This window comes from Pyrus communis, chromosome 12, assembly GCF_041283825.1.
Source record: "Pyrus communis isolate YQ-2024b chromosome 12, ASM4128382v1, whole genome shotgun sequence".
NCBI lineage: Eukaryota > Viridiplantae > Streptophyta > Magnoliopsida > Rosales > Rosaceae > Pyrus > Pyrus communis.
The window spans coordinates 3,176,064-3,201,342 of record NC_142576.1 but is presented as its reverse complement, the minus strand read 5'-3'; the positions used below and the strand labels follow the sequence as shown (position 1 = coordinate 3,201,342).

The following is a 25,279-nucleotide window of genomic DNA, read 5'->3' as shown; positions in this document are numbered from 1 at the left end:
TGTAACCCTTCTTAAGTTATTCGATGCATGTTGCGTTATCTTCATAGATCATCATTGGAATGTCAATGACAAGGTAAAGATCGCAGGAGCTTCGAATATGGCCCACAACTGCTCTCAACCAAAAGCATTCCCGAGTTGCTTCATGTAAGGCGAGAATTTTAGCATGGTTAGACCAACTGGCAACTAAGGTTTGTTTAGTTGACCTTCAAAAGATTGCGATGCCTCCAACGGTAAAGACATAACCGTTTGAGAATGCGCCTTATGCAGATCATATAAGTATCTTACGTCGGCATAACTAACAAAGCGAGAATCGACTCAAGATAAGAAGGGTGCGACATCACTCAAGGATTCGTAAGGATAGAACAAGCTCGAATCCGTAGTACCCTTAAGGTAGCGGAAAATGTCTTTAACACTAGTCCAGTGTTTGCGTGTTGGTGCATTACTATATCTTACCAAAATATTAACAGCGAATGAGATGTCAAGTCTAGTGCATTGAGCTAAGTACAATAAAGCGCCAATCGCACTTAAGGAACTTCAGGCTCTAAAATCTCTTCATTATCCTCATTCGGACAGAAGGGATCTCGTTTTGCATCTAGCGATCGAACGACCATAGGAGTACTCGAAGGCTTCGCTTTATCCTCGTTAAAGCGGTGCAACACCTTATGAGTGTAGTTTGTTTGATGTACTAAGATTCCAACCGAACGATGCTCTATCTTGAAGCCAAGACAGTATTGAGTCTTTCCTAGATCTTTCATTTCAAATTCGGACTTCAAGTGCGACGCAGTTCTCGCGAGCTCTTTAGGAGTTCGGATAAAGTTCATGTCATCGACATATACTGCAGCTATCGCAAAAACGAAATGTGACTTTTTAATGAACACACAAGGGCATAGTTCGTTGTTCACATATCCCTAACTAGTCAAATACTCACTCATACAACTTTCCTTCAGATTGCTTCAAACCATAGAGTGAACGCCTCAGCCGAATTGAAAGCGTGTTCCGGGGTTTGGAAATATTTGATCCAGTTAATGTATGTCCTTCGGGAACTTTCATATAAATTTTCGTATCAAGATCCCCATAGAGATACGTAGTTACTACATCAATCAGCTGTATACTCTATTTTTCGGAAACTACCAAACTGATAAGGTAGCGAAAAGTAATCACATCCATAACGGGTGAATAAATTTCATCATAGTCAATCCCGATGTGTTGTGAAAAGCCTTGCGTAACAAGACGAGCTTTGTAACACACAATTTCGTTCTTCCCATTACGCTTTCAAACGAAAACTCACTTGTAGCCAACGGGTTTCACATGTGGAGGAGTAGGAGCTACAAGTCCAAACACCTTATGTTTTGGAAGCGAATCGAGTTCGACTTGGATTACTTGTTTCCAGTTTAACCAATCAACGGAACGGGGGTTCAATGTTATTGCTCAACATGATCTTAGTAGCTCCTGCATATGCTAATGCATCGTCGACGATCATCTCATTCTACACCAAACATTATCTAAGCTAGCATAATATATCAAAATCTCACGATTCTTGGAAGGTGGATTTGTCTCTTCGAGGACACTTCCATAGTCTAGAATTTCCTCATAAGCTGGATAGAATGAGTAGGCAACTGTCGGATTCACAGTAAGCTCTTCATGGGTCTATACCGTGGGTTTCCTCTTCCGGGGGTGTGAATCCTTTGAACCAAGAGGTATGCCATACTTATGTGTAGGGGCAGATGATTGGCTAGCCGCTAATGTAAATAGATCACCAAAATTGGAGTCCCAGGCCTCCAGGAGGGAAGTCCGTCTTTGCAGCCATATTCGTAGCTAGTATGTGATCTTATCACTCGTGCTAGATCGGTGAACACATCTGGCATGTTTTGAGCTACGCTCTGAAGATCTAATATGCATTGCACTTCAGTTTCAGACTGAGCGGTGCGGGATCTAAATGAGTCAAAGTGGGAGTTGTCCATGATAATTTGTGTCGCTCATCAAGAATGTTGACGTTCTTGTCTCCCCCTAACGACTGGAAGATTGTCTTATAGAAGTGACAATCTGCGAAATGAGCGGTAAACAGATCGCCTATCAAAGGTTATAAGTAATGAATGATCGAAGGATAATCATATCCGACATAAATTCCAATCCTTTGTTGAGGTCCCATTTTTGTACGTAAAGGCGGCAAAATCGGCACATAGACCACAAAACCAAAAGCGCGCAGAAGCGATATGTTGGGTTTGTATCCGGTAACCAACTGAAGGGTGTTATATGGTTGGGTCGCAACATGCCTCATGCAGATCAATATGGATGCGTGCAATATTGCGTGGCCCCAAACAATGATTGGGAGCTTTGGTACGTATGACCAACGATCGAGCAATCATTTGTAAGTGCTTAATGAATGCTTGCAGTTGTGTGATTACTTCGCCGCGGTGTGTTTGCTTGAGAAAATAATTAACTAGGTCAGACACCTGTATGTATGAGCAATTAGGGTTTGGGGTAATGAACTAGGTCAATAACGCTTTCTGGATCTCTATTGGGTTGGTAATTCAAATGTGTCGCTTAGTTATGATAAATAATCTATCTGCTATGCAAAAATTAGAAGTGTTTGTTGTCTTTGATGCAAGCTAGTAGCTACTATTTTATTAGTATTCATTTATGTCATTTGTTATCACGTTAGCAAATTAACAACTGTTCTCATTCTCTCTGCTAGTAGTTTATTAGTTAACCAAAAGTACTGAAATGCTTCATGTACTTCTTCTAGGAAGCACTTCATGTGTTTTTCCAAAATTCACTTGCGTTTTACTAAGGGTTGATTCCTCATAATATTGTCACCAAAAGCCGATATAGTTGATTGGAGGATAAGAGAAGGGAGGACACGTGAGATTGAATGCCCGCAATGCAGCATTACGGTATCTGTGGAAGCCTGAAGAAGTGAAATTTACAGCAAAATCAAATCTTCTAAATGGAGTTGCGCTCGCTCTCTCTCTATCTCTCTCGCTGCTCTTTCTTCGATCCGACAATGACGTTGCCAATGCTTCCACTTCAAAACTAAAATAATTAATAGTTGACAAATTCAGAGACCAGATATCAAAGTAACGAGTTATATCAATTTCAAATATATTTTCCCTAAAAAAAACCTTTATCAGCACGTCTTTCAAAGCTGCAGAGCAGCTTCCCATTCATTGCACGTGGTGATCTTGTTTCCCACTCAAAAATTCATCTGGGCCACACTACATTTTGAGTCACTAAAACCTATCCTTATTTGTGGGAATTTTTTTTATACCATATCTGATCGTTTTCCTGACCCATTGGAAGGCTTTGGACATTTATACGATTGTAGGGACAAAATATAGAAAATCATTGGAGATGCTCAGTGCTACCAGCTCGGGTAACCTGTTGCGGGCCATTACGAAACAAGACTTGAGAAGACTTCAAGAGATGACGCTCCTGCCCTACATACGGTTACCATTATTGTATTCTATACAAATTTCTCCGGCAACACAAATAATTTTGCTGCGTGTATGTATCAGATTTTGGCAACTTGCATGCAGGATGGGGACTGGTCTTGGTCGTCCATAATTTGAAAGCTCCGCACAAGCTTCAGTGGTTAGAAATTTAGCATCAGTTCATGTGCAGATATACGCGAATCACTCTAAAGAGTTTTTTTGTAATTGCCTCTGAAAGAGCTACACGTATGAAGTCATGCGAGCATGCACATATCACCTTAGGTTGGGTGTTATAAAAAAAATATTTTTTTTTTGGAAAGGTCAGAGCATCTCCAACAACCTAGCTAAATGAGATTTTTTTGGCTACTTTAACAAAACAATGCAGAAAACATAGCTAGCTAAATTTAGCTAGAGGAGAATATGGACTTAATTGGGTTGTTAAGTTTCGGGGTAATGTTAGGTAGACCAACTTTTTAGACCAAATTTATAAATAATGTGATATGCTACAAATATGAAATAAGCATGTTAATTAACACTTATATAGTAATCCAATAATTAACAACCACATCACATGATTTATACAATTTGGTCTAAATAGTTGGACATCCTAGCATTACCCTAAGATTTTAAAATATTTTACCTTAAGCTAAAATAGCTAGTATTGTTGGAAATGGTGGCTAGCCAAATTAACATTTGAGTCATTTAATTTGCTACAATAACAAAAATATAACTAGCATTATTGGAGATACTTTTAGAAGTGCTCTTCTAACAACCAGAAAGGTGTTTTGTTCGCTATTATAAATAATCACTCTCTCCGGTTTTTAAATCTTAGTTGACTTTTTTTTTTATCAACACAATTTTTTACAATTTATTTTGTTGCGGTATGATTCGGTTCCACGATATTTACGTACACCCTTAAAAGCCAATAAAAGTAGGGAAACTTCAAAGTTTGGTTTTAGTACTACCAGCTCGGGTAACCAATCGTGGGCTATCACGAACCAAGACTTGGAATACTTCAGGAGATGATGGAGAGATTTCGCAAGTGTTTCAATACAATATGTTGAAATTTCATTGGTACTTCAAAGTGTATTGTTGTCCACACAAATTTCTCCGGCAACATAAAATTTTTTGGTACATTACGAATAAGATTTTGGCCACTAGCATGCAGGATGGGGACTAGTCTTGGTAGTCGATAATTTGCGAGCTCCACACAAGCTTCAACGCCTTAGAGTAATCTCCTTAGGCTGGGTGTTTATAAAATTGTTTTAGAAAGAGAGTTAGAAGTGCTCTTTTGACAACCAAAAACGAGTTTTGTTCGCTATTATAAATAATTGCTCTCTAAAATTTTTTGCAACTGAAGCAAAGTTCATAAAGAGAGGGAAAAATAAACAATGGAGATCACACGGCATGATGAAGATGAAGTGTACGAGGCATCACGGACTGGGGGTGTAGAATACTTAGGGCTAGTTTGGTATTGCTGTGCTTTTTAAAAAAACTGCTTCTGCTGTGTTGTAAAAATAAGTAGCTGTAAAACAAAGCAGTTACGTGTTTGGTAAACTTTTATTGTAAAAGTGTTTTAACAAAAAAAAAAATGTTCAAGTGTTTGGTTAAATTTATAGAAAATTGATGTGATTATGTTAAATGACTAGGAGGGTATAATTTTTTTAAATGGGATTTCTGGGATTTGCCGTGTCCTCCTCCCCCTCCCCCCCCCCCCCCCCCCGGGTGTCCCCCTCGACCTTCCATCACCACCCCACCACCGCCCTCTCTTCCTCCATCTCTACCTCCTTCCCAAGGTTTTGCTAAACAAAAACCAAAAACGAATTATGAAATTTAAGGGATTTTGACGTGGGCAACCTCATCCTTGAGGATTTGTCTTCAAATCGAAAAACCCAGTTGCAGTCAAATCTTTGCCATCGAAACTCCGTCTCGACGATTTTTCGGAGAGTTGTGCAGCGATGATTCTGGGGTATTTGGACCCGCCGGGAAACCCATTTCCTCCTCCTCCAGCTCCAATCTCCTAAGTCCCTTCACCTCCGCCTTATCCCTCACCCCATCTCTATGTCGTCCCATCTCATCCGCCGCCATGACTCCACCACCCTCATGATCGAGACGTCCCTCCCCTTCACCTCCCATAACTACGAGCCGCCGTCGCGCATGCTCAAGACCACTTCCAAGGAGCTTATGACATTCTTCTACAACATGACGTTGATGCGCTGGATGGAGATCGCGAGAAGGAGAAAGCGGTTATAATTGGGATTAAGAAAGTTTCGTTAAACTTTACTGTTCATCCGCCTACTTTGAAAAAAAGCTGGTTTTGAGAAGCAACAAAATGTTGCTTCCATTTTTCTGCTTATTTTGGCTAAAACTTTGAAAAGAAGCACTTATTTTTACATTTACCACATTTTACATCCCAACTTTTTTTCATAGCTGCCTTTTTAATAATTTTAGTTGTGCCAAACTAGTACTTAAACAGATTGATTGAAAAAGACCCAGCAATTATAAGGAGAATATCCCTGTAGACCGGCAAAATCGGAAAGCCCTTGCATGTTTCAGCTTTACTCGGCCACGTTGAAGTTACCAAAGCCCTTTGCACTAACAATCCCAAACTTGCAGGAAGGGTGGACGCCAACAGACGCACGCCCCTGCACTTGGCTTCTGCTGGTTGGATATATGTCAACAATCTGTGATAAAATTATATATGCTAATAAATAATAAATAATAATAAATATTAAACAGAGTATGAACAATGAAATAATATTAAACAGAAAAATTGATGGTCGAGGCTTGCGTATCGCAATGTCCTTGAAACAGAAATTTTGTCCCTACTCAGTGCTTGTAGTTCTACAGACGTCTGCTTCACCAGGATTCAACGATCTAAGTCAGGAATTCTAGCATCGGAAAAAATTGACTTCTGGTGAATTTTTATGTGGTTCTCTCAGAAAGGATGTTTATGATTGTAGAAGAAGAATGTTGATTTTCTGTATATTAAATGTCATGCAGATGAATGTATATATAATGGGATAATGCATGTTCGCAACAGGTATGAGAATGGGGTGTGACTGTTGGGAGACATCTCTTCAGATGGGTGCATTTTTTCTGAACTCTTCAGCCTTCATCTGAAATGATGAGTCTGTTGGTAATAATAAAAAATAATAATTAATTAATTAAATTCAAAATTAATTAAAAATAATTAATTAAATCCCAAAGAACAACCCCAAGGTGAGACCAATTTTATTTTCTAAGGTCCATCACTTCAATCACTTTTTATAAGGAACAAAGCCTTATAAAGGGAGAAACCTTGTGGTGATGAGCAATGTGGGACAATGAAATTCTACTCAAAATTTCCAACACTGCTGAGGGCCACAAGGAGACCGTTGAAGCTTTGTTATCTATGTATGCTGATGCGTGTTTTCATTTTGATGAAAATGGAAGAATCCCCCTTCACTATGCAGCCATGAGAGGAGAAGTTGATTGATAAAAATCCTGAGTCCTTTTATTTCAAAGTTGAAAACAGATCGAAAGAAACAGTTTTGCACTTGTGTATTATGCACAACCAGTTAGAGTGCTTGAAACTGTTGGTTGAAAGAGTCGACAGCGATGGTGGGTTCCTCAACTCAAGAGCTGGCTGTGATGGTGGTGTGACCATCCTGCACTTAGCTTTGATATGCTAAGGCAAATTAAGGTACGTACGTATATATATTCCATTTTGTATACTGGATATTCCTAGTTTCTTACTATATTAATTAATATATGTTCATGTGTAAACTTTCTTTTGTTTGTTCCCCTATATATTCATGTGTGTACTTTCTTTTGTTTGTTCCCCTTCCACCAAATTAATAAAGTGTATATATTATCTACAGACCATACGTTACCTGCTTTCCATTGATGCTATAAGAGCAGAAGCAATTGGTGTGAATGGGATGTCTCTGACCATGTTAGATATCTTAGAGGACAGCAGCATTGCAAGAGAGGACTTTAGCAGAAGCTTAGAAATTCAACAGATTTTGATAGACGCAGGATTAATCAGAAGAGAAAATAATGAAAATAATAATCCTAACTCAGCTGTTGCCGCTGCTACTGTTGTTGCATCACCAAATCCAAAAAGGTCAAAGAAGAGAAAGAAGCTTCACAAACAAGTAGCACCATCGGAAAAGGGATCAAAGCCAGCAACGTGGCGCTGGATAAAATTGATGAAATGGTTGAGACATCCGAGTAATTGGGCGGTCGAGACACGTGGCATGCTGATGGTTGTGGCTACGGTAATCTCGACGATGGCTTTTCAAGCCATAGTCAACCCACCAGGTAGTGTTTGGGAAATTAATAATACAAACACTACCACTTATTCTGGGACACCAGTTTGCAGTGAAGATAATGTATGTATAGCTGGAACTGCATTTGGAAAGGGTTCTTCATCAAGTTCATAAGATACAATACCATCTCGTTCCTTGCTTCTTTGAGTGTCACCCTTTTGCTCGTTAGTGGATTTCCACTCCACAATCTGTTGGGCACGTGGCTCTTATCGATGTCCATATGCGTCACTCTCACATTCATGGCACTCAGCTACCTACATGTGCTGCTCATGATCGTCCCTGAGAACACTATTTTCTTATCGTCTAAAAAAATTTCCAGGACATCCATTTATCTTTGGATTTCTTTGCTGGCCGTAGTCGGTGTAGTGCACACTATTCGGTTTCTTATTTGGGTGATGAAGCGGTTGCGGTCCATGTACTTCAGGTCAACATCAAGTCTCAAGAATATGATCACTACTGGCTCCTTTTCATGGAACAATCCAATGCGTTTTGAAGAGAATGATGTGCCTGCAGTTGTGTGATTACTCCCCCACGGTGTGCTTGCTTGAGAAAATAAATAATTAGGTCAGACACCTTGTATGTATGAGCAATTAGGGTTTGGGGTAATGAACTAGGTCAATAACGCTTTTTGGATCTCTACTGGGTTGGTAATTCAAGTGTGTCGCTTAGTTATGATAAATAATCCATGCTACGCAAAAATTGGAAGTGTTTGTTGTCTTTGATGCAGGATGGTAGCTACTATTTTATTAGTATTCATTTATGTCATTTGTTATCACATTAGCAAATTAACAACTGTTTTCATTCTCTCTGCTAGTCGTTTGTTATTAGTCAATACAGTATAAATGGCTTTCTCAACCAAAAAAAAGAAAAAAATTATAGTATATATGGCAAACATAGTTTTAGGGTTCGTTTGAAAATACTTTTAAAATGAATGAGACCGTTTTAAAAGAAAATGTTTTTGAGTTTCAAAAGTATTTGAAATGCTTCATGTATTTCTTCGAGAAAGCACCTCATGTGGCTTTTCAAAATTCATTTGTGTTTTACTAAGGATTGGTTCCTAATAATATTGTCATCAAAAGTTGGAATAGCTGACTGGAGGATAAGAGAAGGGAGGACACATGAGATTGAGTGCCCGCAATGCAGCATTACGGTGTCCGTGGAAGCCTGAAGAAGCAAAATTTACAGCAAAATCAAATCCTCTAAATGGAGTTGCGCGCGCTCTCTCTCCATCTCTCTCGCTATTCTTTCTTGGATCCGACAACGACATCGCCGATGGTTCCACTTCTAGAGATTTTTTATGAAAAAACTAAAATAATTGATGGTAGACAAATTTAAAGACCTAAGATCAAAGTAAAAAGTTATATCAATTTCAAAACAATTTTCTCTAAAAAAAACTTTATCAACGCATGTTTGGCGCGTCTTTCAAGGCTGCAGAGCAGCTTCCCATTCATGGAGGTGGATTGTCTGCCCTCCCATTTCCATGTTCTCCCAATGCCCTCCTGTGATGTGTGGTCATGGTTAAGCCACATCAATATTTAATATTAATCTTTTATAGAAATAATAAAATAAAAAGTAATAGAAATATAAAATGTTGACGTAGTTTAACTGTGACTACACAAATAGAAGAGCATGAGGAGAGTATGAAAATGGGAAGACAGACAATCCACCTCCCCCCCATTCATTTCACATGGTGATCTTGATTCCCACTCAAAAATTCATCTGGGCTCCACTCCATTTTGAGTCACTAAAACCTATCCTTATTTGTGGGAATTTTTTTATACCCAAGAATTCTTTCACTAGAATACTTTTCACTCTAGCTCTCTTGATTTTCTATCAACTCATGTTCAACCTTTCCCATGGGAGAGCCAGATGCTCTCCCCCTGGATACTTCTATGTTCTTTCTCTTGAAAATTGCCCAAACTTCCGGCCAAAAGTTTCAGGACACTTAACGAAGTTTTTAACGGTATGACCAAAATGATGGATGATGGACAATCTCAGGGACCACTTCTATTGATTTGAAATCTCAAGGACCAAAGTGAGGAATTATGCATATCTCAAAAACCGACTAAAAAGCTGACACAATAATGTTGTCCACCTTCTTTTTGTCTTTCACTATTAGCAAAGTTGGTTTTGGCCACTTGGCCATTAATCTAACAAAGACTTCCTTATCACAAACGAAAGCCACACACAAAGTCACAAATGGCTGCTGCCATTTCCTTGTAGCATTCAGAAAGTTACACTATCTAACCAAACACAACATGACGAACCTCTTGCTACTGTTATTGGTAGATTACTTTTGTTCCTTACTTTTCTTGATCTCTCATCGAACAGTTTCCTTGCGTATTTTTCATCTCCAACTGAAATCACTCAAAAATTCCATTGTTTGCATACTCTTCTACCAAATTTCATCCTGCTACTCATAGAAACACAATATGGTAAAATTATCACAAATACTTAAGACTTCCAACTAAACTTGACAAGAAAGAAAATATAAAAGAACGAAATAGATAGTATAAATATGGGTAAAGTACAAAAAACTACCTCAACTATTGGGGTCACGACAGTTTCATACCTCATTTTTTTAAATTGACAATGTCATACCGCATCTTACGAATTTGTGACAATGTCATACCTCCGTCAATTTTTCTGTTAATTTTTCTGTTAAGTGCTGACGTGGCTTGATTCGGGACCTACTTTTTATTAAAAAATTATTAAAAACTAAAAAACAATTATTTAATATTTTTTAAATATTAAAATAATAATAAAAAGCAGGAAAAAAAAACCCCCTCATTTCGTCCCTCCCTTCCCCCCTCCTCCCTCCTCTCCCCATCTTCATCTTCTTCCCCCACCTGCAAATCCCAACCAAAAAAAAAAAAAAAAAAAAAAAACACCAGATCCCGTCGGCGGGAAGATGGGTGAGCAGAGAAGATGGAAGATGGGTGCGGAAGAGGATGTGGAGAATGGATGAAAGTGGTGGATTTGGGGTTTGATGGGTTTTCAAAATTTTTTTTTTTCCTTCTTTTTTTCCTCCTCTTCTTCCCCAGGGGAGTTGATGGTTTAAAAAAAAAAAAATAAAAATTTCCTTCCTCGTTTTTTTCCTCTTCTTCTTCTTCTTCCTCCTTCTCCTTCTCATTCTCCTTCTTCTTCTTCCGCAGGAGGTGTTGATAGGTTTTCAAAAAAAATTTTTATTTTTTCTTCCTCTTCTTCTTCTTCCTCCTTCTCCCGCGCTGATAGGGAGGAATTTTTTTTTTTCCTTCCTCCTTTTTTTTCCTCTTCTTCTTCTTCTTCCTCCTCCTCCTCCTCCTCCTCCTTCTCCTTCCGCAGGGGGTTGTTGGGTTTTCAAAATTTTTTTTATTTTTTTTATTTTTTTGGGTTTGCAGGTGGGGGGAAGAAAATGAAGATGGGGAGAAGAGAGAGGAGGGGGAGGGGGAGGGGGAGGGGGAGGGGGAGGGGAGGCACGAACTGATGGTTTTTTTTTCCTCTGCTTTTTATTATTATTTTAATATTTAAAAAATATTAAATAATTATTTTTTAGTTTTTAATAATTTTTTAATAGAAAGTATGTCCCGAATCAAGTCACGTCAGCACTTAACAGAAAAACTAATAGAAAATTTGACGGAGGTATGACATTGTCACAAATTCGTAAGATGCGATATGACATTGTTAATTTTAAAAGATGAGGTATGAAACTGTCGTGACCCCAATAGTTGAGGTAGTTTTTTGTACTTTACCCTATAAATATTGGTTCATCAATTACTTCGGGATGACCTTTATTGTTTTTCATTCAAATTTCTCCACAAAAATAATTTTGCTACGTGTACGTATCACATTTAGCCACTTGCATGCAGGATGGGGACTGATCTTGGTCGTCGATAATTTGCGAGCTCCACACAAGCTTCAACGGTTTGAATCATTCCATGCGCGAATCACCTTAAAGTCGTTTTGTAATTGCTTTTATATTTAACCTTATAAGAGTGTTTTTGATATACGCGCATTTTGTTCGCTATTACAAATAATCGATCGCTCTCAGAAAATTTTTCTAAGTGAAGCAAGGTTCAGAAAGAGAGAGAAAAAAAAAAAAAACAATGGAGATCACACGGCATGATGAAGAAGAAGTGTACGATTCATCACGGAGTGGGGATGTGGAATACTTAAATAGATTGATTGAAAAAGACCCAGAAATTCTAAGGAGAATATCCCTGCAGACCGGAAAAACCGGAACCCCCTTGCATGTTTCGGCTTTGCTCGGCCACGCTGAGTTTACCAAAGCCCTTTGCACTAAAAATCCCAAACTTGCAGAGCGGGTGGACGCCGATGGACGCACGCCCCTGCACTTGGCTTCTGCTAAGGGCCACAAGGAGACTGTCGAAGCTTTGTTATCTGTGTATGCTGATGCGTGCTTGCGTTGCGATGAAAAGGGAAGAATCCCTCTTCACTATGCAGCCATGAATGGAGAAGTTGAGGTGCTGCAGAAGTTGATTGATAAAAATCCTGAGTCCATTTATGTCAAAGTTGAAAACAGATCGAAAGAAACAGTTTTGCACTTGTGTATTAAACACAACCAGTTAGAGTGCTTGAAAAGGTTGGTTGAAAGAGACGACAGCAATGGTGAGTTCCTCAACTCAAGAGCTGGATGTGATGGTGGTGTGACCATCCTGCACTTAGCTTTGATGCTAAGGCAAATTAAGGTACGTATATATATTTCCATTTTCTATACTGGATATTCTTAGTTTTTTACTATATTAATTAATATATGTTCATGTGTAAAGTTTCTTTTGTTTCTTCCCCTTTATATATAGTTTATGGCATTAATTTCGTGAAGTTTTTTGTTTTTTGGTTTTTAACATTTCGTACCTTAAGGTTTTTTGTTAAGCTTGGTACTAAAGTTATAATTAATTCTGAGGTATTTTTATACATCCTTTAAATTATTTGTTAAAATCTCTGTTGATGCATCTACGTAAAGAATAATTAGATACCACGTGTCAATATGAGTTCACATGAATACTAGAAAAACTAAAATATTAAAAATTTAAAAACTAAGTTATCTGGAATCGCATATGAGGAGGAATTGCAGAGCAAGTTTGAGACTCTCCCTCCCTTCGACTGCAGATGGGCGGCGGTGGAATGAATCCACTTCCTTTTTGTGCTGCATATGGGTTTCCCTTACCCAGATCTGCAACCCACTCCCTTCCCTTACCTCCCGTTCAACTGGAATAAAAGAAAGAATCGCGTCCATCTGCATCTCAAGAAGTTGCAGAAGTATTAGCAGCAGCACCGCTGCCGGTCATCGATTAGGCGTCTTCCGCCGTCACCAACTCCGAATCCGAAGATAACCCATCGTCGCTGCGGCCTAATCCGGATACTCCAGTTGGCTGGCCGGCCGACGGAAAGCTCAGTCTCGAATGGGTTAGGAACCTCGTGTTTGTTTTTTATTGGGCATCTAGAAATCCGGACCCGACCCAATTGCCCGTGTTTCCCGTCGTGGTTGTCGACAAGCTTGGTCTTCTGCACATTCAAGATCCTCCACAAAGAGGCCAATCGTCGATCAGTTAGACCTGGAATCTACCGTGGTAGTCGTCGGAGACCTTCGTGGACCTCCTTTTTCTTTTAAACGATCTTCACCCTTTTAGGTTTTTAGTATTTTAACTTTTTAATTTTTAATTTTAATTTCTTAATGGACAAATTATTATGAATTTCTATTATAGATTTTTATGGATTTATGAGGATTTCTTTTATGTATTTCTTAGGATTTCTTTTTTGACTCCTACAATCTAAATTCTTTTCTCAGTGCACAATCTGAAAAAGACATAAACATATATATATATATGGAAATATAAACCAATCAAATATGTCTTTTCTTTCCCTTTCTCATTTGCATTGTGATTTCTTTACGAAAAATAATTTTAACTAACCAAAACAAGTGATGCTTCTTAAATCAAATGTCTCAAAATTAATCATTTTTCCTCAACAATTGATTAGTTCATAATGTTTTGTTTCTAAGTACAACTACCAATATAAGTACAAATATAAATAGGCTTTGGAAGATGCTTGCACCCTTACACTAATATGATTACACGAAAAAGACCAGAAAGTTTGAATTGATAATAAGATTCTTAGTAGTAATTTCGAAGAGTTCAATTAATATGGTAAAAAATAAACACCTTCAGATAGAATGCATAATCATTACAAGAACAGTTAGTAGCCATTAACACTTCCCATCAAAGCATTACAAGAAATACTATTACACAATCCAAAATAAAGAAAATAAAAAATTTTACAAATGTTGCAGTTTGCTACTGGGACGGTGACGGATGAACATGAAAGGAAATCATATTGGCAGGTTCTATGTCTGGAAGAAAATAGAGAGAGAGAGAAAGAGAGAGAGGGGATTGAAAAGAAATCCTAGGGTGGAGGTAGAATTTTGTTATGCTTATAATCCCTTTTCAAATCCTATAAAATCTCTTATTGAAAGAAATTCTTCAAAATTTATGAATTTTTTAATACTGATAGATTTGCATAGACTATATAAAAATATTTTAAAATCCTAGTTAGCTACATTAGGATTCTAAAGTCTTTTAAAATTATTTAATTGACTACCCCTGTATTTGAATGAATTCTTTGAAAATCTTTTAAAATTCTAGTTGACTACACCATAATTTTAAAGTCTTTTAAAATTCCTTAAAATTCGAACTAGAATTCTCTTACAACCTTTTTCCATCTCTTCCTTTGACATTCTCTATTTTATCTTTTTATTTTTACAAAAAATTAATATAAGATATTATCGTGAATAACCGTAACCGTTCAAATAAGAGAAAAGGCAAATGAAAAAAAAAATAATAATAAAGGGATGATCTCTACTCCTTAAAATCTTCATTTGACTACGCCCCATAACTTCTCTGATAAACATTGAGGAGGAATCGCAAATGACCAAATTTGAGCCTCTATCTCCCTTTGACCAAAAAAAACAAAAGCCTCTATCTCCCTCCCTTCGACTGCACATGGGGCAGCGGTAGAATGAATCCACTCCTTTTTGTGCTGCATATGGGTTTCCGTTCCCCAGATCTGCAACCCACTCCCTTCCCTGACCTCCCTTTCAACTGGAATAAAAGAGAATTCCGTCCATCTGCATTTCAAAAAGTTGCAAGAAGTATTTGTTGGATAGTGGCCAAATTAGTTCCATGTTTTGTGGCTTTTTCAAAGCCATGTTTTGTGGTTTTTTCAAAGCCATGTTTTGGGGCTTTTTCAAAGTCATGTTTTGTGGGAGAAGGCTTGGATTAAGAAAAGCATAAAATGGTGAGAGCATTTGGCAAAACATGTGCACGGAAGAAGAGATGTAAAGCATCCAAAGAGATGGTGAGAGCATTTGGCTCTACCATGGGTAAGGGTGAGAGAAATCAAGAGAGCTAGAGTGAAAGTATTCTAGTGAAAGAACTCTTGGGGTAGAGTGAGGCTCTTGGGAAAATTCTGTGAGTGGGTGTACAAGGGATATGGGATTGGGTTATATCGATTTAACTCATGTATACTTGTACTGTTATTCTCATAGTGAAGAGCAATATCTCTCCGGGGACGTAGGCAGTTTTTTGCCGAACCTCGTAAATTTCTCTGTGTCTTTATTTCTTGTATTTTATTTTGTTCAACTGTGTGTGATTTTGGTGAGGTTGTAATCTGAATCTCGGTTCCGCACTAACGAACGGGCCAAGGCACAACAGTATTAGCAGCAGAACTGTTGCCGGTCATCGATTTGGCATCTTCCGCTATGACCAACTTCGAATCCGAAGACAACCCATCGTAGCCAAAGCCTAATCCGAAAACCCCAGTTGGCTGGCCGGGCGACGGAAAGCTTAGTCTCGAATGGGTTAGGAACCTCAGGTTTGTTTTTTATTGGGCATCTAGAAATCTGAACCCGACCCAATTGCCCGACGTGTTTCCCGTAGAGGTTGTCGATAGTTGATCCTCTGCACATCCAACATCCTTCACAAAGAGGCAAACGTCGATCAGCTAGGCTTGGAATCTACCGTGGTGGTCGTCGGAGACCTTCATGGTCAGCTGAACGACTTCCTTTTTCTTTTAAATGATCTTCACCCTTTCAGGTTTTAGGTTTGAAGGTTTATATTATTTTAATTTTTTTTTTTTTTTCTAATTTTAGTTCTTTTGTTAATTTTTTTTTTTTTAATAACCAAGTGGCCTCATACATGGCATTCAGTTATTGTTCATATGGATTCCACATCATCAGTTAACGAAATTTTTGTCAGAAAACTTAACGGATCTGTGAAACTGTTTTAGAATTATGACTTTAATTAAGAATCAAACTGAGACAAAAAAAATTTAGATATATCAAAAGTAGAAAATCAAGAAAATTCAAAGTACTAAATTGAGATTAACCTAAATTTATGTGTACTTTCTTTTGTTTGCTCCCCTTAGGAGCATAATTTCCACAAAATTAATAAAAGTGTATATATTATTTACAGACTATACGTTACCTGCTTTCTGTTGATGCTATAAGAGCAGAAGCAACTGGCGTGAATGGGATATCTCTGACCATGTCAGATATCTTAGAGTACAGCAGCGTTACAAGAGAGGACTTTAGCAGAAGCTTAGAAATTCAACAGATTTTGATGGACGCAGGATTAATCAGAAGGGAAAATAATGAAAATGATAATCCTAACTCAGATGTTGCCGCCGCTGCTGTTGTAGCACCAAATCTAAGAAGGGTAAAGAAGAAAAAGAAGCTTCACAAACGAGTAGCATCATCGGAAAAGGGATCAACGCCAGCAAGGAGGTGCTGGATAAAATTGATGGAATGGTTGAGATATCCGAGTAATTGGGTGGTCGATACACGTGGCATGCTGATGGTTGTGGCTACGATGATCTCGACGATGACTTTTCAAGCCATAGTCAACCCACCAGGTGGTGTTTGGGAAACTAATAATACAGATACAGACATTACCATTGATTCTCCTGGAATCAATTATTCTAAAACAATTTGCACTGAACAGAGAACATGCATAGCTGGAACTGCAGTGTTAGGCTACATTTGGGAAGATCTCTTCGTCTATTTCATAAATTACAATACCATCTCGTTCCTTGCTTCTTTGAGTGTCACCCTTTTGCTCATTAGTGGATTTCCTCTCCACAATCGATTTTGCATGTGGCTCTTATCGCTGTTCATGTGCGTCACTCTCACATTCCTGGCATTCACCTACCTACAAGTGCTGCTCATGATTGTCCCTCCTTATTTCGATTTTTCATATATAAGCATTTACTTTAACTCTAATATAAGCATTTACAGCTATTCCGTCTATCTTTGGAATGGGTTGCTGGCCATAGTCTGCGTAATACACACTATTCGGTTTCTTATTTGGGTGACGAAGTGGTTGCGGTGCATGTACTTCAGGTCAAGATCATGTCTCAAGAACATGACCACTACTGGCTCCTTTTCATGTAACGATGCAACCCGTTTTGAAGAGATTGATGCGACTGCAGTTGTGTAATTACTCCGCCGCGGTGTGTTGGCTTGAGAAAATAATTAACTAGGTCAGACACCCTGTTTGCATGTAGCAATTAGGATTCGGGGTAATGAACGAGGTCAATGACGCTTTCTCGATCTTACCTGGGTTGGTAATTCAAGAGCGTCGGTTAGTTATGGTAAATAATCCATCTGCTATGCAAAGTGGAAGTGTTTGTTGTCATTGATGCACGATGGTAGCTACTTAGAGAAGTAGTATTGTCTAAGGAAATACTCTCTCAAGGTTTAAGAATTAATATTGTAACTTGATTTTGATTGTATTTCTGATTTGTAGAGATCTTTAATTGTCAAGTATACATGCTTGTATATAAAATCCTTTGTGGTATGAATAGAATTATCGCTAGCAAAAATACCCACACCAGATATTAATCAAAGCAACTTAATTCACATGGTATAATAAGTCTTTCAGTTTCATCTAGATTCTATTGGATTTGCATTAAGAGCCTATGTACCAACAAAATAGCTTATTTCTAAGTCCTAACTATATACAATTTACATGATTTTTTATGGATTCTACAACGTGCTTGTTTAATTGTCCCTAATGTGTAGTAGTAACTGTTGGTGATGTTGCAAAATGCACCTGCACAGAAATTCAAAACTAAATCCTGATTTGAGATTGTGCTTGTTTAATCTCTAAGTTCTACCTGTTAAATCATGGTGAATCAATATGATAATATCATAAATACCTTTTTTAAACCTCTTAGGATTTAAGTCAAGCCGAGTCATCTGTGACGCTGCATAAAATTCTTGCAGTTTCAACAATCTAAACAAAGCATGTATAAGCATAAATAATAAAGTATTTGGGATCAAAAAAATTTGTTCACACTTACAACTGTAAGAATTGCAGAAACCTTAAAGATGAAGAAAGAAGAAATGACGCAGAAGAAAGAAGAAGAAATGAGAGAGAGAGAGTTAGGAGGGAAAACAGATTTAGAGAGAAGAAAAGACTTGTTATTTTTCACACACTTTTCTGTTTACAAAAAGGACTGTTATATGTAGTTACAACACCTTCTTACTAAGCTTAGGACTAACTGCTATCTAACAACCTTATAACAAACTATGTAGGATCTTGACAAGTGTCATTTGTTTCTGCCATAGATTTATCTTTCACTTGGAGGTTGGTATTTCTTACTTCACTATTCTTACATCCCCCCTCAAGCTCATGCGTGTAGGAGCTGAGCATGAGATTGCCACAATGCAACTGGAACAAGGGCGCAGATAGACCCTTAGTCAAAATGTTAGCTGACTGATCAGAGGAAGAAACATGTTGAATTTGGAGATCTCCTCGTGTGACACGTTCTCGCACAAAGTGGTAATCGATTTCAATGTGTTTAGACTTAGCATGAAACACTGGATTGGTGGATAGAGCGATGGCAGAAACATTGTCACAATGTATCATGGGAGGCAAGGGAAAAGGAATGTGAAGATCACAGAACAATTGGCGTATCTAGGCAAGCTCAGCTGCAGTGATGGCAAGGGCTCGATATTCAGCCTCTGTGGAAGACCGAGAAACAGTGTGTTGCTTCTTTGAAGCCCAAGAAATGGGATTGGAACCAAGAAATACAATGAAACCAGATGTAGATCTGCGATCGTTGGGATCGCCGGCCCAATCTGCATCACTATAGGATTGCAGATAGAGTGGTCCTGATTGAAATCGAATCCCATACCCCGAAGTGCCTTTGAGATATCGAATTATGCGTTTGACTACAACTACATGGGATTCCATAGGATTGTGCATAAACTAGCAAGCTTGATTAACTGAAAACACGATATCAGGTCGAGTAAACGTGAGGTATTGCAGTGCACCTACAATACTGCGATACTGGTTAGGAATGTGATAAGGTTTCCCATCATCTTTGATCAGTCTGTGATAGGGAAGACAAGGAGTGGCACAAGGTTTACAATCTTGAAGATCAACCTTGTCAATCAACTCCTTGGTGTATGTAGATTAAGAAACAAAGAGACCATCAGAAGTGTATTGAATCTGAAGCCCTAAGAAATAGTTTAGAACTCCCAAATCCTTCATATCAAATTCCATAGTGAGAGCTGAAATAACATTGGAAACCAACTGGGAATCACTCCCTGTGAGAATCACATCATCTGCATAAAGCAAGAGAACAAACGTGCCCTCTGATGTATGTTTAACAAACAAAGAAGGATCGGCTGGAGACTGTCGAAACCCCAATCCAGGCAAAAAACTTGTAAACCGTTCATTCCAGGCTCAAGGAGCCTGTTTTAGACCATATAGAGATTTTTGAAGCTTGCATACATAAATGGATGGATGACTAAAACTTTGAAAGCCTGGAGGTTGTTCCATATACACCTCTTCATTGAGTAAACCATGTAAGAATGCATTTTTAACATCCAGTTGGCGAAGAGGCCAATGAAACTGTGCTACCAATGCTAGGATTAATCGAATAGTTGTAGGTTTAACCATTGGACTGAACATTTCACCATAATCAATGCCTTCCTCCTGACTGTACCCCTTTGCAACAAGCCTGGCTTTGTATCGGGAGATGGAACCATCTGCATTTCGTTTGATTCTGTATACCCACTTACAACCAACCAGATTTTTATGGGGTGGAAGAGGAACAAGGGACCAAGTTTGCTGAGAATTTAAAGCAGCAATTTCCTCTTGCATAGCAGACTGCCACTCTTTCACTTTTGCAGCTGCTTTGAATGTTTTGGGTTCTAAAAGTGGTGAGGGGAAAGCCACTGATGCATAATAAGCCTTTCTTTTGACAATGCCACTTTTGGAACGAGTCTGCATTGGATGCAGATTCATATGGATAGGAAGATCAACAATTAGATAGTCTTGTTGGAAATCAGGATCAGCAGGGATAGGGAATTGTGTAACAGCATGAGGGCTAGACACTATGGGTGAAGAGGGTGACAGTGACATGGAATTATGCAGTGAAGATGATTGAACAGATGCTGAAGCTGTACATGATTGTGGTTGAAAACACTCTGAGGTTGTAGATGCAGACAAGGAATCTGTGGCACTAGATGAAATTGGACTCAAGGACTCTGAGGCTTGAGATGAAGATGAATGAAGATGTGATGATGGTAAAGTGACATGATTATGCAATGAAACTGATGGTATGAGTGGTGCAGATGAAGGAAGGAAGGACTTGGATGTGGATGAAGGCATTGGAGATATAACAGATAGTGTGGTGGAGTATGGGAACAATGTTTCATCAAAGAGAACATGTCTAGAAATATAGACTTTGTTTGTGATTCCATCTAGACAGATAAAACCTTTGTAGTTGGCTGGATATCCCAAAAATGTACAGGTTGTGGTTTTGGGTTGGAGTTTGGATGTGTTATAAGGTTTTAAGAGAGGGTAACAAGCACACCCAAATACTTTGAGGTGTGTAAGAGGTCGAAAGTGACCAAATAATAACTGGTAAGGAGATTGCATTTGTAAGGAAATACAAGGCATTCGATTTATCAGATAAATGGCTGTGGAACAAGCAAAAAACCAGAATTTGGAAGGAAGTGTAGCTGTTTGCAATAAGGTGATGGCAGTTTCCAAAATATGTCTGTGCTTCCTTTCTGCCAAGCCATTTTGCTCTGGAGTGTAGAGGCAGGATTTTTGATGCAAAATACCTTTGGTTGTGAGAAAATGTTGAAATTGATGACTTATTAATTCACCACCACCATCACTTTGGAAGATTTTAATATGTGCAGAAAACTGGGTATGTAAGTAGGCATGAAACTTAACAAAGATTTGAAAAACTTCTGCTTTATTTCTTAATGGAAAAATCCATGTATATCGAGTACATTCATCCACAAAACTAACATAGTACCTATACCCTTCAAATGACATCACAGGGGCAGGGCCCCATACATCACTATGAATAACCTCTAATGGAGTTACAGACTTAGTTGCAAGAAAAGAAAAAGACAACTTTGTAAATTTGCCTTCCAAACAAGGAGTACAAATGCTGTGACAGGTATCTGTGAATGCAGAAGGGTTGATGTGTTGAAGCATTGCAGAGGTGACTTTATTGAAGGGATGCCCTAATCGTTGATGCCATAAGCTTGTAGTAACTGGTTTGGCTAGATAACATGCATGAAATGTGGATGATGCAGGTGATTTCTGCTGTGGAGAATTAAACGGGATGGGGTAATAGCCAGCTTTACACAGCCCCTTGAGAAGAATTTTCCCTGTGATTTTGTCCTGAATCCAAAAGGAAATATCATCACATATGAATCTACATTTGTTATCCTTGCAGAGTTGATATATGGATAATAAGTGTTGTGAAAGTTTAGGAACGTGCAACACATTGTTCAGTGTAAAGATGTGGCTGGGAGCTTGCAGTGTAGATGTACCAATATTAGAAATTGTCAAACCTGCACCACTGGCAGTGGTTATTATATCTGTGCCTTGGTAATGAGTAGCCATGTTAAGATTCGCAAGTTTTGAAGTCATATGAGACGTGGCACCAGTATCCGCAACCCAGAACTGTTCAGATGATGAAAAAGGATTGTGACTTGCTTGCATCGCAGTGAGATTAACTGAGGGTGGTCTCCCTTGATATGCAAAGTTGTTTCTATGATAACATTGAGTAGCAGAGTGTCCAAACTTCCAACAAATTTGACATTGAATAGCTGCTCCATGTCCAGCAGTTGATGTATTATGCCTTTGAAAGCAATCTGCAGCCACATGACCTTTCTTGTTACAGATTTGACAAGTGGGAATCGCATTTAGATGATCAGGACAGGTGTGTTGAAAAACCTTTGGGGCGCCAAGAATTCCAGGACTCAAATTGTATGGTGGAGAGTGAAATCTGGGACCATTGTTATACTGGAATCTGCCTCTTCCTTTACCTCTGTAATGTGTCCCCTTGTATCCCCCAGAAGACATTGTATTGCCATAACTACCATTAATATGTTCAGAGCCATTTGAAGAAAATGACCCTTGTCCAGAGTGAAATCCATTAGAAGTAGATCCACCATTAAAGCTGTAGTCTTGGCTTGAACTGTGATCAAGACTAAGAGCTTTGCCTTTTTCAGACTGAGTGCTTGCAACCATTGCAGTTCCAAAAGACAAGGAAGATTCACAAGACTGTCCAATTATAACTTCTTCAGCAAGAAGCTGTGATCGAAATTCTTTCAGAGAGATCCCATTCTCTCGGCCTCTAATAACACACCGAAATGTATAATAATCAGCAAACAACCCTTTTAGAGCAAGGATGATTATGTCATCATCATCAAATCGAACACCAGCTGCAGCAAGATGATCTCTGGCATCCTTGATCCTTTGCAGATAGACATACACTGAATCAGACCCTTTCTGTATGTTCTGAAGCTCTGTCTCCATCTGAAAGATGGTTGTTTTTGTAACTGTAGAGAACCTTTCTTTGAGATTTGTCCACATGGCATGAGAAGTTGTACTGCTAAGCACACAGGAGATCGCAGTGGAGGACAATGTAGCGATGAGAAGCTGCATAAGAGCCCGATCATGCATTTTCCAAACCTGATAGGCATCAGTTTCAACCCCTTCAATATTCGCTTCATCAAGAAACCTTGGTAGACATTACATGGACCCATCAACAAACCCAAGAATTCCATGACTGTCAAGCAGAAGATTGATCTGAAAACTCCATACAAGATAGTTTGAATCATCCAATTTGACTGTAACAGAAGACGACACAGTAGAGATGAGACTTGTAATGGGTGATTGCACAATATGCAATTGCGCTGTTGTAACCATTGGTGAAACAACAAGAGAGTATTTGACTTCGAACTTTTATCGAACAGTTGGTGGGCCACTGTATAGGAGACGAGGATCTTGAGTATCGGGACTTTGATGAGCCCAGAAATCTCAGAAAAGTTTACAGATCAGAGGATTGAGAGAAAGAAATATATGTATTAGATAGTATGCGGAAGCTTTGGATCGACCTACAGCGAGGATACCATGTAAGAATTGCAGAAACCTTAAAGATGAAGAAAGAAGAAATGACGCAGAAGAAAGAAGAAGAAATGAGAAAGAGAGAGTTAGGAGGGAAAACAGATTTAGAGAGAAGAAAAGACTTGTTATTTTTCACACACTTTTCTGTTTACAAAAAGGACTGTTATATGTAGTTACAACACCTTCTTACTAAGCTTAGGACTAACTGCTATCTAACAACCTTATAACAAACTATGTAGGATCTTGACAAGTGTCATTTGTTTCTGCCATAGATTTATCTTTCACTTGGAGGTTGGTATTTCTTACTTCACTATTCTTACAACAACGAGGCCACCGGAGCCAAGTCAAAAAAGAGCAATTGATGATTCTTTTTCGGTTTTGTTACATTTAAAGTGGCACCCAAACCTGATGTTGGGAAAAAATAATTCAGCATTACAATAGAATCGGTTTTAATAAATATGCATGTTACAGGTAAGATTATTAGGTAGTTCTGCGTTGAATAATTAGAATCGGTTTTAAGTCAACTGATATTCTGACTTGTATTCAACTGTGTGAAAGTGAAAGTATTGTAAGTCAACATAGATAGTATAACTGAACGATATTCTCACCATATCATTAAGTAATATGCTTAGAAAACCACCAATTCGATCATGAGATCCGATTACTTTGGGTCTCAAAATCTTCATATTTGGACTCTAATCTTCTTGTTCGACTGAAAATTTTCAAATAGTGAATCGTAAATGTAAGATGTACATTGTTAGTATATAAATGTGTGCATGTATGTATCGAAATTAAAGTTTGTTATAACTTACAGTGAAGCCAACATTGTCAAATCCAAAAACAGCAACTCAAGATCCTTTTTTTCAATTTTCCAACATTTAAAGTGTCACCCAACCTGATGTTTGGATAATTAGAATCGTTTCTAGTTCAACTAATATTCTATTTCATTGCATCGTATGCAAGTGAAAGTATTATAACTGAATATAGATAATATAATGAAAGGATTTTCTGACCATTTAAGCAAAGCAATATGCACTGGAAACCACCAAATTGTTTATGAGATCCATTTACTTTGGGTTACAAACTTCATCGCACTCGGTTTCTAATCTACTTGTTCGAGTAAAAAGATTCCAAACGGTGGATCGAAATACGCTCATTCTATTGCAAACGTGAAAGTAAAATATACATATTGTTAGTATATATAAGTGTGCATGTGTGTATCGAAATTAAAGTGTGTCCAAACTTAAAGCGAGGTCAATAGTAACTGAATATCCTTTTTCAATCTCCTACATTTAAGTAGCATCCAAACCTAATTTTGGAAAAGAAAATATTCAACGTTACATTAGCTTCGGATACATAAGTAAAGATAGTAATGTTCTTTAGTTTTGGATTGAACTAAATGTTCGTAATGAAGAATAAATTGTCTACCTTGTACTTAATATTTCTACAAAACAGAAGGATTGTAACAAATGTGTAAGTTAAAGGTGGGATTATTAAGTATTTACGTGTTGCATTATTAGGACCTACTCAAAGTCGACTAATATTAAGTTGGATTAAATTGTATGAAGGGGAAACTACTATAACTGAATTTAAGTAATATAATAAAACAAATGTAATCTATCAGTAATAGAACAAAACAATTATAAGTTAATAGAAAAACTGTAAGCGAAAAAGATGACATACTTACCCTGCTTCTCTGAAAGAAGGCTTGACCACCCCCATCCATCTGATTAAAATTGTCAAATTCGATCTCATCTACAGTTGCTTCCCTGCGTTTTCTTTTCCTTTTTATTTTTTTATTTTTTTTTTTTTTTGGGCTTCAGAAATTTTTTTAAGGCCATATATATCTGAAACGTGAGAATCGCACTCTTGTTGCATCACAAAACTTTGTTCGGCAAATGTAAGGCTTTCAGGTAACATATGCTCATCATCAGTATGACAAACATTTTCAGTAAACATTTCAATTCCACTTGGAGTGCCAAAATTACTATCATTTTGTGGCATCTGATTCCTTTTGTTATTCCTAGTTCTTTTTTTGCATCATGTGTAGGAATTGTAAAATCCAAAGAACAAATCGATAGCTACACCAGCC

At 38.1% G+C, this 25,279-nt stretch overlaps 1 protein-coding gene, 1 long non-coding RNA gene and 2 pseudogenes across 2 annotated transcripts; 2 read left to right on the top strand and 2 right to left on the bottom strand.

Moving 5' to 3' along the window:
- The first annotated feature begins 7,312 nt into the window (after positions 1-7,312).
- LOC148692182 (uncharacterized) lies at positions 7,313-8,297 on the top strand (annotated as a pseudogene).
- Positions 8,298-11,672: 3,375 nt separating this feature from the next.
- On the top strand, positions 11,673-17,530 carry LOC148692181 (uncharacterized). Its single transcript, XM_088681013.1, has 2 exons — positions 11,673-12,432; positions 16,213-17,530. Exons 1-2 carry the CDS (start codon positions 11,830-11,832, stop codon positions 17,233-17,235), a joined length of 1,626 nt encoding a protein of 541 aa, XP_088537139.1. The 5' UTR covers positions 11,673-11,829; the 3' UTR covers positions 17,236-17,530.
- Positions 17,531-17,703: 173 nt separating this feature from the next.
- Positions 17,704-23,950, bottom strand: LOC148692179 (uncharacterized). Its single transcript, XR_015953975.1, has 3 exons — positions 23,796-23,950; positions 23,511-23,592; positions 17,704-18,004 (listed from the first exon to the last, which is right to left on the bottom strand). It is a non-coding gene; the product is annotated as an uncharacterized LOC148692179 (long non-coding RNA).
- LOC148692180 (uncharacterized) lies at positions 21,063-23,180 on the bottom strand (annotated as a pseudogene).
- Positions 23,951-25,279: the final 1,329 nt, after the last annotated feature.

Bases quoted from the DNA above. Each gene is read 5' to 3' on its own strand.
- LOC148692181 (XM_088681013.1), top strand. From the start codon at position 11,830: ATGGAGATCACACGGCATGATGAAGAAGAAGTGTACGATTCATCACGG. The intron at 12,433-16,212 runs GTACGTATATAT...TATTATTTACAG, and splicing joins TGATGCTAAGGCAAATTAAG to ACTATACGTTACCTGCTTTC.